The following is a 17254-nucleotide window of genomic DNA, read 5'->3' as shown; positions in this document are numbered from 1 at the left end:
TATTTTTGAGGGGGAGTCTTTTGTGAAACATTTTATAACCTCTTTTAAAGTGTGAAATAACATCACTACATGGACATAATAATAATGTTTGCTGTTATTTTTCTTTTCTTTTTTTTTTTACTCAGTTGATTACTGTTTAGTATTAATGAGATCAGGGTTCCAGGGTCAGACCCTTTTAGATTTTCCCCCAATATTCCAGTCATTTATATTCAGAAAAGCTGGTCCTTTAGGGAAAAAAAAAAAAAAAAGACAAAAGGCCCAAAGAAGTTTAGAAAACACTGGATCTAGGTCTAAGGTATGTAACAATAGTGTGTTTAGGGATTCATAATGTGCTGTTTTATAAAAGGGTCTGAGAAGTCCTAGAGTGTAGAACCTGTGTAACTTGAATAATGTTTTTCCAAATATCTTGTAACCATGGGCCCCTGTATATGTAAACTCCCACATCATAAGGTACTAGTTGGGAAACAGATCTATACTTTCTAACAATTATAATTTTTAAACTTTTTTTTAAACAAATGACAGGATCCATCTCAGGAAGACAATCTGAAGAGCAGTGATCTCCAAAGACTGAGCATTTCAAGGTATGAACATTCTTCAAAGTTCAAAAGTAACACTTTCTTCTGTAGGCTACTTGCATAGCTTACTGAGACTTGTTATGATTTAACCTTAAAAACAAATACAATTTGGGTACTGAATGTAATCTCTGATCACAGTGAGTTTATAAAAAACCTTTAAAAAAAAAAAAAAAAAGATTTTCTTTATTTATTCATGAGAGACACAGAAAGAGAGAGGCAGAGACATAGGCAGAGGGAGAAGCAGGCTCCTCACAGGGAGCCCAATGTGGGACTTGATCCCAGATCTTGGGATCATGCCCTGAGCAGAAGGCAGACGCTCAACTGCCGAGCCACCCAGGCGTCCCTATAAAAAAAGATTTAACTGCTCTTCAACAGTTGGCTTAAGCTTAAGTAGTGAAAGGTACATATATTGTTATGCCTTAAAATTTTTGAACGTTCAGTATTTTAGATAGGGTTTTAGGGAGCTAGCTGTGTAGAAAGTATTCTGTAATAAGTCTTGATTTTGCATGAGGAATTATACATTTCCATATACAGTAATACCACCTTGTCCTAAGGGCATACTTAGGACCACATTAGTCCTTGGTATTGACTTTTTTTTTTTAAGATTTTATTTATTTAATAATGACAGAGAGAGAGGCAGAGACACAGGCAGAGGGAGAAGCAGGCTCCATGCAGGGAGCCCGATGTGGAACTTGATCCCGGGTCTCCAGGATCACACCCCGGGCTGAAGGTGGCGCTAAACCACTGGGCCACCAGGGCTGCCCCTTGGTATTGACTTTTAAGAGAACTGTCCATTTTGTGTAAAAACAAAAGTAGGTATAAGAGTTCAGGTATGTTACTTTAATTCTTTTTCCTTAAATATATGTCATTTTAATTTAACAAGTATTATGTTGCAAATTATTTTAGCATCCCTTCTGTATATGGATTCTTTCATCCAGTGAAAAATACTGAGTTGATTTCATTGATCATTTGGCTTCCGAAGTTTACTAAGCTAAAGAAAATAATGTGAAATGGTTCATACCTATTCCTATCAAAAACCTAATCGAAAAGAATTAATCAACTAGGGCAAACAGTTTGATGATTGCAGCCAATCTTCTAGATCCCGGGGATAGGCAAACTTTTTCTATAATAGACCAGCATATTTAGGCCTCGTGGGTCATAACATCTTTCTTCTGACTACTAAACTCTGCCATTTGAACAGTTCTTCGGTTATGCCTTCAAATTCCGTCTAACTTTATAGCAAGGAAGTTTTTCCTTTTTTAACAGTGTGTCTAGTTCAGTGTCCATATAAGTTATTTCTGAGAGTTGTCTTTTTTGAAGATATATTTATTTTAGAGAGAGACAGGAGTGTGTGTATGACCAGGGGAGGGGTAGAGAGAGAGGGGAGCAGACTGCCCGCTGAGCATGGAGCCCGACATGGGGGCTCTGTCTCACAAGATGTGCCCTGAACCAAAACCGAGAGTTGGACGCTTTGAGCCACCCAGGCGCCCCATGTTTCTGAAAGTTGTCTTTATCAAAATTTTTTCTTCGGTCAATCTAGGTTTCCCCTCATTTTGTAAGTATTTATCAGTTTTTAAGCCTCTTCAAACCATTTTTGGAAAAGAAGCAGGGAACAAATATGTTAGAATCCGTACATCAAATACAAGTACAAAGGGCTATCTATAGAGTGTATTAGGGATACATGATACAGAATGAGACTTCTTCCATTCATGGGAAATTTTACATGATTTGGATCACATCTATTAAGAATAACTCAAAAGGCTGCACCCCTCCCAGTGTCTTTAAAACATCACATAACTAACAAGATAGTGAAGAATCTCTACACCAGCATTTAAGAGGAGGATAAAGGTCCAAGGAGAGGCTAGTTTTGGAGGCTGCCAGACTATATAATTGTGGCTTCGAAGTGCAGTTTTGAATTCTCTAAAGCTTAGTATTAAAGTATCAGTTAAGAGAAACAGTTTTTAGAAACAATAGCCTTAAGTTCTTATCTCTAAGAGTTACTTGTATGCTAAAAGAACTATATAATTAAAGCATGTCTTAATGACTTGCTAGTGCTCAAGTATACTTATGGTTTTATACAGGTTGGTTTGCATTTATTTTATGTAAGCAATATGGATTGCAAAACTGATGAGGTTTCCCTTTTCTGGTTAGTAACTAGAAAACTAGTAACCACATTTGTAGCTTACCTCTTGGTAAACTCTGTATCATGCATTTTTATGTTAGTCTCATTCCTAGCTACATTTTATCTTGTTTTTCCTTCACTTTACCATTTATATGTTATAATGGTAAATGTGGGATCCCTGGGTGGCGCAGCAGGTTAGCGCCTGCCTTTGGCCCAGGGTGCGATCCTGGAGACCCGGGATCGAATCCCACATCGGGCTCTCGGTGCATGGAGCCTGCTTCTCCCTCTGCCTGTGTCTCTGCCTCTCTCTCTCTCTCTCTGTGACTATCATAAATAAAAAAAAAAAAAAAAAAAAAAAAAAAAAAAAAATTTATAATGGTAAATGTTTACCATTATATGTTATAATGGTAAATGTTATAATGGTAAATGGTAAATGTTTCCATTATTTCCAGTTTATAGTCTTGTGTTTTACTAATACTTGTTAAGTTACCTCATCCACTTTTTAGTGGAACAATTCAGATGTAAGTTTACTATATTAACAAAACAATATATAGGAATGTTTCCATAAAACCTTTAAATACGGGTTTGTATATTTTTAAGGATTATTTTTCAGTTATTTATAAAACTCCATTTTGGGGAGTTTTTTTTTTTTTTAATTTATGATAGTCAGAGAGAGGCAGAGAGAGAAGCAGGCTCCATGCACCAGGAGCCCGACGTGGGATTCGATCCCGGGTCTCCAGGATCGCGCCTTGGGCCAAAGGCGGGCGCCAAACCGCTGCGCCACCCAGGGACCCTGGGGAGTTTTTTTTTCATATTTCCTCCATCATTTGCGAGGCAAATGAGGTACTATATTGTTTCCCTAAGATAGAGTGAACCTTTTTAATTATTGGAGGCCTTTTATGTGGTACTTCTTGTGTACAGCATCATTTAACAATCCAGTCAGAAATTTGGCCTGTATCCTGCCAGTGTTCTGTTTGGTATTAGCTTTAGATTGTTCTCTGTTCTTAAATAGATTTAGGTATGGGGTAAACTTATACTGTAAACTTCTTAAAATGTAACTCTTAAGGAAATATGGATTAGGGTTAGTGTTTTTCAAACTGTGCTGTGTTCCTTAGTGGTCATGAAACTTTGTGTGTCAAGAAAAGCATTTTATACAAATAATGAACAGAACATACCAGAGTGTATTACACATAATAAGGGGGTATGTTTTTTTCATAATTTGTTTTCTCTGGACTGCAGTATAAAATGATTCCTTGTTGTGCCTCACAACCAAAAATGTCTGGAAGATGCTTTTTGAGAATCACAGTTATCAAAATATACATTTCTCAGTATATCTCTTGGGTAAAATTATACTTAGTTTTAGTTCCTTTAGGAGATGTAATAGTTCAGTAAATATTCAGAAGCTAAAGCAAAATACGAATGGGTGAAGTAAAAAATTAAGTAGATTTTTCTTATATGGAATACTTGTTTCAGTACTAGAGTTGGAAGAATAGTGTCAGTTAAGAAAACTGGGCTTTTACACAATTTGACTTTGTAAGCAGGACATGTACTCCTTCTTGAGATGTGAATAAGCAGGTTTCATTACTTTTAAAATTTAGAGGGTTGAAATTTTATACCCAAGGTTAATAAGATAGTTGTGTTGGCAGCCAGCATATTGGAAGTGCTTGGTAATTGTATGATGGTAATGATATGAAAAATGTTACCCCAAAAGGGCAGCAGGCTGTCCTTAGGATAAATTAAAGATGGCTTTGATCAGCAACATGCTGGAGCATGGAATATGTTCTCCTGAACCTGTTTCCTCACGCAGAAAATGTGGTTACCCAGCTTGCCAAGTTGGTGTGAGAACATGGGTAAAATGCCTAATGTAATAAATGTTCAGCCGTCATTTTGTTTTGTTTTGTCTATTTTCTTTCGTAGGTTTCTCATTTGGGATGCTTTTTAGTGTTGCTTCTCAGTGCTCAAGTTTTTTAACTTCATACACACACACACACACACACACACACATACACGTGCTTGTGTGTCGTTTATAGCAAAACTAAGTTCACACTCCGGGTTGGTGGGGGTGCCATAGCCAGCCTATACAGTCTCAAAAATACCTAGATAAGTTAAAGTTAACTGGAACTCTACTAAAGATTTGTGGACAATATGCCTTTTCCAGTCTCACTTAAGTAATGATTTACATACTTTAGCACATGATGAAGATGGCAGCACTTTTAAGTGTAAAGTGGCTGTTATTACTTTGTTATCCACAAGGGGGAGAGCTTATACTTAGTAATTTGTGTTTTTTGGGGGGTGGGGGGTTAAACTAGCTTTTCATTCAGGTGACATTAAAGGCAAAAAAAAAAAAAAAAAAGACTTAGATGTGTTAAACTTGGTGACCTAATTTTTAGTTTAACCTAATTTATAAAGTCTTCATTAGAATTGGAAAATGTGTTTAGACACTGCTTTAGCACTTCCTTTATAATTGTTTCTCTTTTATTTTACACGATTAGCTATTTTGAATGATTGTGTTTGATATTCCAAGATCCAAACATGGTCTTGGGTATTTGCTTTTCTTTTTTTCTAAGTCAGGTACTGATTTTCCCTCTCATGCCAATAATTAAACAGTATTTTTAAACTGTATTATTCATATCATGACTGCATGAATTAGCACATATACAGTACTTAAACTTACTGCTGTGTAATGTGAGTAACTCTTTGGAAAGCATACTGAATACCCACAATTGCAGCAAAGAACCAGCAACTTTTCACACTTAAGACAGGTTCCTATGTGAAACATTCATTGTAGCATACATCTCAGATGTTTACTGGTGGAGTAGAGGTGGTTAGCTAATTTTTGTGAAGTAATTATTTCACACTTATCTAAAACCTGCAAAAAGCCCTGTGATTTTTAATAGACTACTGTTTGACAAATGACATTTACAATAGACTAAAACATGTAGATTTTTCCCCAAAGCAGTATAAAGTTTATTCTGCTTCTGAAAGAACTATAGTCTGAGTAGAATAGAAATATCCTGACCAAAACAAGGGCATGTAACCTTACATTCAGAATAATTATATTTGAGTAGATTTGTTGCTTTATAATTCAAATAGGATATTAGATTTAGATATCAAGAGTATTATCCCCTGGTTTGTTTATAGCTAGATAAAAATCGACATTTTCTAACCTGATTATTATTCCATTTACAGCAGTATCTTTAAGAAGGAATTACGGTCATTTGAATGCTATGAAATCAGTTGCTCAAGTTTTATATATTCTTGTGTAGCAAATAGGACTACATACTGAAGATTCCAGTTTACTTAGTTGGCAATTAAAGACCCAGACAAGATCATGATCTTCCATGCTTAATGGAAGAATGAAACTTTCATAAATTAGGTTTAAAATAATTTATAACATCTCAGATAATAATTGAGTAAAATACATTATGAAAATGAGAGGCATTTATGAAGTTTTTGTTTCATATAATCCTCTATCTAGCCTTTTCCTTACCAGGAAATCATCTGGCTCTTCTTGTCTTATGCTGTCATGTCACATTGGTTTAGAACCAACAATATGAGACAACCCAGTCAAACATAAAAGAATGGAATGCATGAAACCTAAATTTTATTTTAATGTGGATTTGGGTATACATTCGGCAGTTGATATATTTCAATTCACGTCAAAACCAAATAATTAAGAGATAAATATAAGTTAAAACTCTATACATGAATGTCTCTTTCGTTTTGATCAGATTTGCAAATGAAGACCATACCCCTTACTTTTAAAGTATAGTCACACCACTGCACATTAGGGGCTATAATTAATAAGAAAGTTTGGTTATATAATACTTCTTTTTGTAATATCCTCCTGTTTAATATAAAGTTCAGTTCATGGCTAGAAATTAGGTCAGTATTAGTATTATAAATAAGATCTTTTCGCTTGTTCCAATGCCCTAATTATATGTTATTTAATGAGGAAGTTTTTAATTTGTAGCATCTGGAAACTTAATTGGAGCAGAAGTACAGATATGCTCATTTCTGTTTTAAAGTCACTCTTTTTTTGTCCATAAAGAAAATATAACCATTAACCTTTTTTGTAAAAACTGTATTTCAGTGATAATATGCAAAATGCATACTGGGAACTGAAGAGAGAAATGTCTAATTTACATTTGGTGACTCAAGTACAAGCTGAACTACTAAGAAAACTGAAAATCCCAACTACAATCAAGAAAGGCAAGTTAAATTCCAGCCAGACAGCTTGAAGAGCAATCGGTTATCGTTTCTTATCGAAATCTCATTAGATGATTTTGATAAGCCGAAGCATATATAGTTTATAGTATGTTCACAGCCTACCTATTCTCTGCTTTGGCTTCATTCTCATACTGGTCAACTTCACACATAAAGGTGTTGCTGATGTGTTTTTTCTTCAGTACTGTATTCTTTTCCCCTTGTGGCTTTTTTTTCTCAGCCAAGTGTTGCTTATGTGTATAAGGCTGAGGTGTTAAGTTTGCTCTAGTTGACCTTTTACCACAACTCTTTCGTATATTTAAAAAAAAAAAAAAAAAGATACCAAAACCTATTTTTCATTCCAGTGCTATAGACTATATCAAAGACCTAGCTCTTTAAATTGTTTTGGAAAAAAAAATTAACTTTGATCCATTTATGGGATTCTTTTCATTTGGCAAACTTAATTTTTCTTTCCATAAAGAATAGTTTATTTGGAATGGAGACTAGGTGTTCTCTCCTTATCCCTTTCAGTGAAACGAAAATTTTCATTGATTTGCTTTTCATATATAACTGCTTGGCTGACTAGACTTTTTGAGTTTTGGGCTAATGTAGTAGGGGCTACTTTGCCCAGACTGTTTTTATACCTCAGAGAAAAATCAGTGCATTTGTACTTTTTATTACATAATAGTTCTATTTCTGAAAAATTATAAATTTGCCCTAAATTTACTTTAAAGGAATGAGATATGAGTTTTCATAAAAAATAACTACCTTCACCTTACTTAAAATTATGTACACCTCGTATTTTCCCTAAAGAGGGCACAAGAGAATTTTATAAATCTCCAGGAGTGTTTACCAGTAGGAAAAAGGAAAACTAAAGCCAGTTTCTAGAGTTATTTATGAATCAGGCAAACTAATAACAGCGTCCTGTCAGGCTCTAACTTATGGTTCATTTTGCACTTGAGTTTTCCAGTGGCAAGGGTTACATATGAGGCAAATATATGTTGATGGAGAAGTTCCTTCTCCTAAAAGGAATGCAGAATAATTCTGTAGGGAGTTGTCAGTGAGGCTGTTTGTTTATATAATAAATATAATTTCCAAAGAATAATACAGGAGAAATACTCTTTGCATATTTGAAAATGACTCATCTTTGTGTGTCTTCTGAGCTGCTTAAGGCTGTCTTTTGGTTTATGGAACCATAAGTTTTCTAGCACAGTACAACAGTGACAGGTTCAGGGTTCCTTATTGCACATAACTTAATGCTGTGAGGAGTAGAGACAGACTTAAATCAACTTTTTTCCTGACCTAGAGATCACCCTTATCCAGAAGTTAAGCATTGTTACTTCTGGGTCCTCTACTCCTACCTCTCTTCCCAAGACAAAAGGAAATGAGCTTATTTTATAACATGGTTCAGTTTCTTATAAAATTATAAATCAAGACTTTATTCTAATTCCTGGCATTTTGCCTTAGTCGGTTGAATTGGAAGGGGAAGAGAAGCTCATAAGCTCATACTACCATTATGTTGACTATCGCTAAATAATAGCTTTAAAGCAGTTTGTTTTCTGAGCCATTATGTGTGAACTGAATATATTTTTTTTCTTGATATGTTACTGTAACCAGAGAAATATGTGTTTAAGAAACAAACTGGGGATCCCTGGGTGGCGCAGCGGTTTGGCGCCTGTCTTTGGCCCAGGGCGCGATCCTGGAGACCCGGGATCGAATCCCACGTCGGGCTCCCAGTGCATAGAGCCTGCTTCTCCATCTGCCTGTGTCTCTGCCTCTCTCTCTCTCTCTCTCTGTGACTATCATAAATAAATAAAAATTAAAAAAAACAAACAAACTGTTTTATCTCTAAAAAGCCTTTGGATGTATATTAAAACTTCACTTAGGCCTCATCAATTCACAGAATTATTTCTGAAAAAATTTACTTTTGAAGCACCTATGGAAAAAAGATTTGAGTAAGTAAAGGAGTATTTAACAAAATATTACTTAAAAAAAAAAACTAAGCTGTTCTAAAGATTTTATTATTTATTCATGAGAGACAGAGAGAGGCAGAGACACAGGCAGAGGAAGAAGCAGGCTCCATGTAGGGAGCCTGATGTGGGACTTGATTCCCGGTCTCCAGGATCATGCCCCGGGCTGAAGGTGGCGCTAAACCCCTGAGCCACCCAGGCTACCCAACAGCTTAGTTTCGAGTGACCTGTAAACAGCCTTCCATAGCCACATTAAGAGCCAAGAAGGGGATCCTTACCTGTATTTTAACCTTATTGGTTTCCAACTTCTTAAACTGTGGAATTTTTTCATCTTCATTAATAGTTTTGTGATATAGGCAGGACAAGATTACTATGTTCATATTGCAGATGAGAGAAGTGACACCTGGAAGCAATTTAATGACTTAACCTCACGTCAAAATGTCAGGAAACAGTGATCTAGGATTAGAACTTGGATCATTTGTCATGTCTTCATTCATGTTACAGTATCCCAGTGATCACGCTAACTTAGAAATATTAGTTCTAGATCCAACCAAATTAATGAAGTGCTACATATTTACTGTGCTACCGACAACTGACATTTAGTCTGTGCTTTCTTTTTAGCCTGTTCCCCAGTAGGATGCATGGAAGACCTTGGGAAAGACAGCACAAAACTGCACTTGGCGAATTTTACTGCAACATACAAAAGACATTCCCCCCTCTCACCAAACAGCAAAACTGTTTGCCATACGACATCTTCCCCTTTACCAGGAGATATAAAGGTTTTATCAGAGAAAGCAGTTCTCCAATCATGGACAGATAATGAGCGATCCATTCTTCATGATGGTACTAACTTTCAGGAACACAACTCTTATGGCAGAAATTCTCTGGAAGATAATTCTTGGGTATTCCCAAGCCCTCCTAAATCAAGTGAGACAGCATTTGGGGAAATGAAAAATAAAACTTTGCCTTTACCCAACCTGCCACCACTTCATTACTTGGATCAACATAATCAAAACTGTCTTTTTAAGAATTAATTCTGAAGAGATTCATGACTTGGTCATGAGGTTACTGTATCTCAGAGGCTCTCTCAAGACATTATTTAACAAACTGAAAGCAGATTTTGATTAAACTTTTGCAAGAGTTCTTCAGTATATACATTTGCACATACTGTTCCACATTATGTAGTTGATTTTCCAGTATGAATGAGTACCCTCCAGCTCCATGTTCTGGCTAAGAATCAGACCTATGCTACTGATTAATAAATAAGGTGTTTCAGAGACCGTTGTACCTTCGATAGTAATTGTAAATAACAGCCTCTCACATAAAGAATGGAATTAAAGTTTTTCTAGACATGGTTTTATAAAGCATGTGAAATGCCTAAATACCCATTCATAAAAATAGGCCATTAATATCTGAGAAAAAGTGTAAGTTGCTTTAAGTTGCAAAAAAAGAAAAGGCAAAATGAGTAGGTTATGTTTCTATTGACCTTGTATTGCATAAAGATGAAAATTGTTATAGTTGAATAACAGTATCTCTTACAGGTTATTCCATCTCCATATGCTATTGTGTTTCAAAGTTTAAGACTTAAAATCGTTTTTTAATACGTGTTAAGACTTGAAATAACCTGATCGTTGAAGCCAACTTTGTCCCATACATCCTTCAGATCCTTACTGAAAAAAAAAGTGATAAAATAGTTGAAAAACTATGTGGTGTGTAAAGTACTGTATTTCTATATTATTCAATTAGAAGTAGAAAGAGCACCACAGAGGTTTCAGTCTAAATCTGTGCCTTCAGTGGTCCATAATTAAAATTTATATATGTAACTGGATACAGTCATTTTTTTCAAAGGGTCTGTACCTGTTTGTTATGTAGAGCAACTTAAAAATTGTTAGACTTTTTTTTGAAACTTAACATTTTACTCATTGAGATAGTGATTTTTTTCATTAACCAAATTAGGAATTGTAATTCTATAAACCAAACTCTGTGCTGTATTGATATAGTACAATCATGAAATGTTCCCAGACTTTATGATTCTAAGTGGCTTATCATTTATAAACAAGGATATAACAAGGATGGCTTCACATGGAAATCTATCTAAATTCTTTCAGGGTGGTGGTATTAACATATTAGTAATATAATGTATTAGTAGGCTTGTACATCTTTTGCCTGATATAAAGTGTTTCATGTAGGAGGCCTTTATCCTTTTTGATAGACAGTTTCAAATATCTTGTACTCAAAAGAATATCTCTGATCTCTTCTATATTAACTGAATAGCATACATACATAAACAATGTTCACCGTTCACCAGATATTTTTGTCTTTCTATTATCTTACTCACTTATTCAAGCTTGTCTCTGATTAATGGAATTGGTGTCAGATGCTGGAATTTATTCTGACCAATGAACACAGCTGACTCCAGGGAGTACAATCTCCTGCCAAGTAATAGAACAAAACCCAATATGCATAAAACAAATACAAGACTCCAGGCTTTAGCTAAAGGAAGCAACTACCTGTGTAATAACAAAGCAGCAGAAACTATTTCTCATGTGGCTGCATAGGCTGTATATTCTATAGAATCCCTAATGTAGCTTGCTGGTTTGCCTTTTTTAAAACCAAGGTTGGAAACTTCTTTGTAAAGAAGTCATATGAGATAATGGCTTGATTAATGTTTTGAACAAGGCCAAGAAATTAATTAAAATAAATTATTTTTGTTTGAAATTGAAGCAAATGTGAAATACTGTCCTTGCCTATGTATTCCAGGGTCAGGTAGTAGTTGTTCATTTGATTCGTGTAACAGGCATTCGTCTTATTAAACCAACTTCTTTTAAGTGGAAAAAAGTTCTTCCATCTGAGCAAGAGGGTGGCTATCAAACATGTATGCTTTCAGAAATCAGGGGTTGATGTTCTTTACCGTGTTAAGTGCTAAATAAATGATATGTAAGACTCTTTAGCAAAGATTAACCAAAAAATCTGTTACCCTGCCACAAGTTTTTATACTGTGTGCTTTATAATCGTCTCTATTCCACATAAGATTCAAAGAGAAATGAGAATGGCCCATCTGTAGTTGATAATCTATTTGAGATGGTGGCGGGGAGGAAAAGGGAGAAACTCCAGCAGACTCCCTCCTGTGTGTGAAGTCCGATGTAGGGCTGGATCCCAGGACCCTGAGATCATGACCTGACCTGAAACCAAGATGCTCAACTGACTGCACCACCCAGGCGCACCCCTGAGATGGAACATGGTATGTTGACAATACCACTTCTTTCATACTGTTTGAAATTTGCTCCAAAAGGCTTCCCTTGAAAATGTCTTTAATTCTTAGATTTGTGTAACCCAGTTCAGCATTTATACAACACAATGAAGAGGACACAAGTAACTACAAAAAGCCGCTTAACTCCTTCCTTTTGACCTACTATTCATGAAAATAAAATCTGCATCTTCTCTAAAAGGAAACTGAGATTTTTCCAAAATGGAACCCAATTCCTAAGCAGAGCAGGGACATACCTATGTGAAACATTGAAAACCAAGTAAATAGGGAAAAAATCAAACTTAAAGACTTAAGATCAAATCACGCAAAACCAGTAATGATCTGATCTGGAAAGGCTACACTGACAAGGGTGGATCTTTAGTGGAAAGAAAATCTGTGCACTCTTTAACAGAATAGTATCACCCAGAGGTATGCGTGAGCAAGCAAGACTACAACTGAGGCAGCTGTACTAAGAGAAGTAAACAAGTGTGGTGGTGAGGCATGGATATCTTGAAAGCTGTGATAAATGGTTTAGTTCCTGACATAATAGAGGAGTGAACATATTTCTATAACCTACTGTCTGGCACCTGTGAGGAAAGTGACTCTACATACATGAATTTTCCACATAAACTTGAAGGTGGCTCCTCTGATTCTCATCCAGATTATAAATTAGCCACAGATTATATATTTCACTAGCTTTTGCAAACTGTCTGCCTTTTCTTCATTTGCATCATTAAAAACAAAAATTAAGGCCCTGTGCTCTAGGAAATGTACCAATACCAAAAGGCCAACAGAAGAATATAGGCTTGTTTACCCCTATGGTATGTGGTCTCTAGGTTTCTATATTTGCTTTGCTTTTGTCTGCTCTAGTAATCTTCCTTTTGATCTGTGGCCTGGGAAAATGTGGTTTCTTTAGGTTTCAAATAACAGTTAAATAGTTCTTTGAGCAGTTCACTTGTATGCTCAAGTAAGGAACTTGAACATCACATTGGTTTCCTAGGATCCTATCTGCTTTAAGTTCTTTAAAAAAAAAATCTTCGAGCTGCTTAATGGGATTGGGGCAAAGTTAAATCTTGTCCTAGTATGTAGTAATTTCTATTTGTGATTTTAATGAGAACTATATATATAAATTTTACTTACCTGGAAACTGGTTGCAGCGGCTATAGTGAAGAGTTAACAGCCCATGGAAGAAAAGCAATTTTTAATATTAAAAAAACTCAACCTGGAATCAAGTTATTGGTTCCAGGTAATTTTTTTTTACATTAGCTCCTGAAATCATTAAAATATTTTCAGCAGCCAAATTAACAGTCAAGGAAATATAATTCATTTTAGGAAATTTTCCATCAAACTTGTAAGTAAGATTAAATTCATGTACTTTTTTCATCTATTTCCAAATAATCATTTACTACCATTAATAACAACCATTAAAGAGCCATTTACCACATCTGAAGCACTGCCCTACATACTCTACTTACCTGCAATAATCCTCACTGTAACTATGAAAATTATTTCCATGGTTACATAACTAGTAAGTGACAGAACGAGGAAGGATTCTGATTCGTCACTATTCTATCCTACGTTATTTACACCTTTGACAATTATCCTTTCCAACTTTGATTACTTCTGGTCCCTATGATTAGCCATTAGTCTACACACTGGATGAAAGTAATACAAGGTCTATATAGAACCCTAAAGCTCAGTATTACTGTTCTACAAATGTGATTGTGGAAAAATTTACAAAATATCCATGACAACCATGTAGATCATATCCCATTTCACTATTTACTATTCTCATCCCTTCTGATAAACCTGACTTTGAAATTTAAAAAAAAAAATCTTTATTCCAGATAAAATTAATATTTCCATAACTTAGGACAAAGCAAATACTTCTTTGAGTCCATTATTTCAGGTGATGATTTCCAGGAGTATCAGAGCTTCTGAGTATCAGAGTGTTTGCCTACATGCTTGTAGGAAGCTTCTGCAGCCTTTTCTTGGAAGGAATTCCAGTTTTTCTGAATTCTTCTCTTTCCTTCAGGTATTCCATTTTGCATTCTTCATAAAATGCTGGATCATTATAACTACAAGAAGGAAATGAAAATCTTTTAAAAAAACAAAAAACTCGGCAAGTGTTTAATACAAGCTTACTTTAGTAAAATTCCGACATTTCATCAGGTACAATCTTTAGAAGGTGATTTTAAGAAATGATCATAAATTTACTGCAAACATTAGGCTATTAAACTAGTTAAAGGGGAGGGGAACCAGGACAGAGCAGTGAGCGGCACAGCACCTGTCCTCAAGGAGCCTGTGAGGCTCTGGGAACAGACAAGTAAAGGCTGCACCACAAGGAAATGTACAAAGCACTGTGTCGTAGGTGGGGCCCAGCGCACATAGAAACATTGGGAAGAAGCGGGGAGAGGACAGACAGCAAGCGGAAGTGTGGGAGTCGCACTGAAAGACCACATCCATCCATATTGGAAGTACACTGGATAGGCACCAAGATGAAAAACTGAGGCATGAAGAACGAATAAATCAGTTCCTAAGAGAAAGGGCCTGGGATGAAGCCAGATAGGGAAAGGGCCACATCATGAAGGTCACTGTCACAAGAGGCCGGAATCTATGCTGAAGGCGATGGGACACTATTAACAGAGCAACTCAAAGATCAGTTTTGTGTCAGATGAAGCTGACAGCATGTGGCCAAAAGGTGGCAGCAGGGTGAGAGGCAGGATGCCCAGTAAATAAACTACCACAGTAATCCAGACAAGAATGATGAGGGCCTAAGCTCACAGAGTAGTGGTGATGAAAAGGACAAAATGGATCTGGAGAAGATTTAGGTAATGAAATCACTAGGAAATAACCATTTAGAGTTAGGAGACAAAAAAGACTAAATTCTAGACACATGATGCAGGAGGAAGAAAAGGAGGGTAGTTCAGTTTGGGACCTGAAGAAAGCAAAAAAACTCACGACCCATAGGAACCAAATCCATGGGTGCAAACTGAGCTTTTGCAGACATAAGCATGAGAGAAGAGGGCACCTGTTTTAAGGAATCAGTTAAGGAACAAAAGGCTGATAAGAAATGAGATGTTGGGGGAACAGGAAGGAGTATAAAAGGGATGCCAGATAAAAGGGAATTAAACATAATTTTTGGAGAGAGTTCAAGTAAAGAGTGAAATTCACTGCATCTGGCTACCGTGAACCCATTAGAAACTTTAGGAGGAGCAATCTCAGTGGAAGGGGGCAGAAGTGAGACTGCAGTTTACAGAGGAATGAATGACGATGAGACCAAAAGAGAATAAGCATTCATGTTGCAAAACATCACTAGGAAGAGAGAATGCTGTGGTTAACTTCTTGGAACGTCAGTAGTAAAGCAGAGCACTTTATTCTAAGATGAAGAAACAGAGTGTTGAGACTGAAAGTCCAGTAAAATCCTTAAGTCCATTTACTTTCAGCAAATGTCACAACTCTGTTTCCTTCACTTTCTCTTAAACAGAAGCAGCCTCCTCCAACTCTTCCCAGCGCCTTCCCCCAGAATAGACTACAAGCTCTTATTTTCTCCTATTTCCAGAGGAAAGAGATGAAAGGATATTAAATTATTAATATTCAGGTAACAAAAACTTAATACAATTTAGAAAGAGCTACCACTTATTGACTACCTACTACGTGCCAGGCACTGTTGTAATGAGTTTACGTACAAACCCTCACAATACTCCATGAGGAATAATTTTCCCATCTTCTGAGAGGAACTTGCCTGGGGCTGCACTGCACAGCTAGCTAAGCTCTGGCTGGTCCAGAGGGTAAGCCCAAGCTGGCCTCTCCACCATCGGCACTCCTGTCCTTTTGCTCTAATGATGCCCGTCTCAGAGGCAGAGATAATACAGCAAACTAAGAACAAGTTATTATGATGGCTAAAACTAAGATATAAAAACTTAATATATAAAAGAGAATTTAAATCCAGTCACAAAGAAGTTTAACAGGTTCATTTATTCATTATACATCTCTTGGGAGCATGAGGGAATAGAATTGAAGAAAAACAAGTTACAGAAGGAGCTTTTACTCCTCTATGATGAAATGCCTTGTGCAGGTCCTGGCCCATAAATAAGGGTGTGTTTCCTCATCTAGAAATGTAGGGATTAATTTAACCTCCAAGTCTTCTAACTACAGAATTCCAAAATAAGTCTGTAAATTTAAATACCTATATACATTGTATGCTATCAAAAACGAAAACAAATATTTGATTCAGATATATATTCTTCTATAATTCCCCAAGGAAGCATCAAAACATGCTGACCTGTATGTTTCACAGGCTAGAGAAGCAGAGTATAGAAGGAAATAAGAGATAACCAAACTAAGACCTCACAACGGCCAGTTAACAATACTAAAGTATTCTGCAATACTATCAATAATGTAGACAATAAAAAATGGGGAGATAAAAAAAAATGGGGAGATAAAACAGAAAGCACTTGGGGCGTCTGGGTGGCTCAGTCAGTTAAGCATCTGATTCTTGGTTTTGGCTCAGGTCAGAGTTGTGAGACTGAGCCCCACATCGGGCTCTGAGCTCACCATGGAGTCTGCTTGAGATTCTTTCCCCCTCTCTTGGCCCCACCCCTGCTCATGCTTGCACATGCACTCTCTCTAAAACTAAGCTCTTAAAAAAAAAAAAAAGGAAGCACTTACATTCAAAGAACTTTGCAAATTTTAATTATAATATTCAACTAAATGTCAGTGAACATGATATTTAAGAATTATTTTTAAATTGATTAACTTCAAAAATCTAAAATTACCTTTGTATCCTTCATTTGATAACTTCCCAAAAGTGAAATTCTATTAATCCCCAAATCACAAGGCTGACAAATCATCTAACTCAGTACTTTTTCATTAGAAGAGACAAAAAAGCCCATCTATAATATATTCTACAGATCAATCTGTTCATGAAAAGGAATTTGCTAAGTCATATGGAAAATCCTGTATTTTTGTTTGCTGACCTCATATTCTTAGCTCACATACCTTGACAAGATCTTTAATAAATATGTTGCTTAATATTTAACAAACTGAAATCTCAGACTCAACTAAAAATATCAAAGATTTTATGGGACAAACTACAGAATCCAGTACATGTAAGATTACCTACAACATATAT

General features: G+C 36.0%; 2 protein-coding genes across 3 annotated transcripts in view; one reads left to right on the top strand and one right to left on the bottom strand.

The window, feature by feature from the left end:
* AZI2 (5-azacytidine induced 2) overlaps positions 1-11701 on the top strand; it is a 36070-nt gene extending 24369 nt beyond the window's left edge. The window contains exons 6-8 of the mRNA XM_077865527.1: positions 523-581; positions 6791-6909; positions 9495-11701. Coding sequence (XP_077721653.1) covers positions 523-581; positions 6791-6909; positions 9495-9907 — 591 coding nt within the window. The 3' untranslated portion in view covers positions 9908-11701. The remainder of the gene's footprint in view (positions 1-522; positions 582-6790; positions 6910-9494) is intronic.
* A 1603-nt stretch (positions 11702-13304) lies between these two features.
* The window catches only part of CMC1 (C-X9-C motif containing 1), an 84133-nt gene continuing 80183 nt past the window's right edge, over positions 13305-17254 (bottom strand). For both annotated transcript variants that reach the window (XM_077865535.1, XM_077865536.1), the window contains one exon: positions 13305-14198. In XM_077865535.1, coding sequence (XP_077721661.1) covers positions 14078-14198 — 121 coding nt within the window. In that variant the 3' untranslated portion in view covers positions 13305-14077. The remainder of the gene's footprint in view (positions 14199-17254) is intronic.

Source organism: Canis aureus, chromosome 22 (genome assembly GCF_053574225.1).
Source record: "Canis aureus isolate CA01 chromosome 22, VMU_Caureus_v.1.0, whole genome shotgun sequence".
Lineage (NCBI taxonomy): Eukaryota > Metazoa > Chordata > Mammalia > Carnivora > Canidae > Canis > Canis aureus.
Note: the sequence above shows the minus strand (reverse complement) of the source record. Positions and strands in the feature narration are given on the sequence as shown.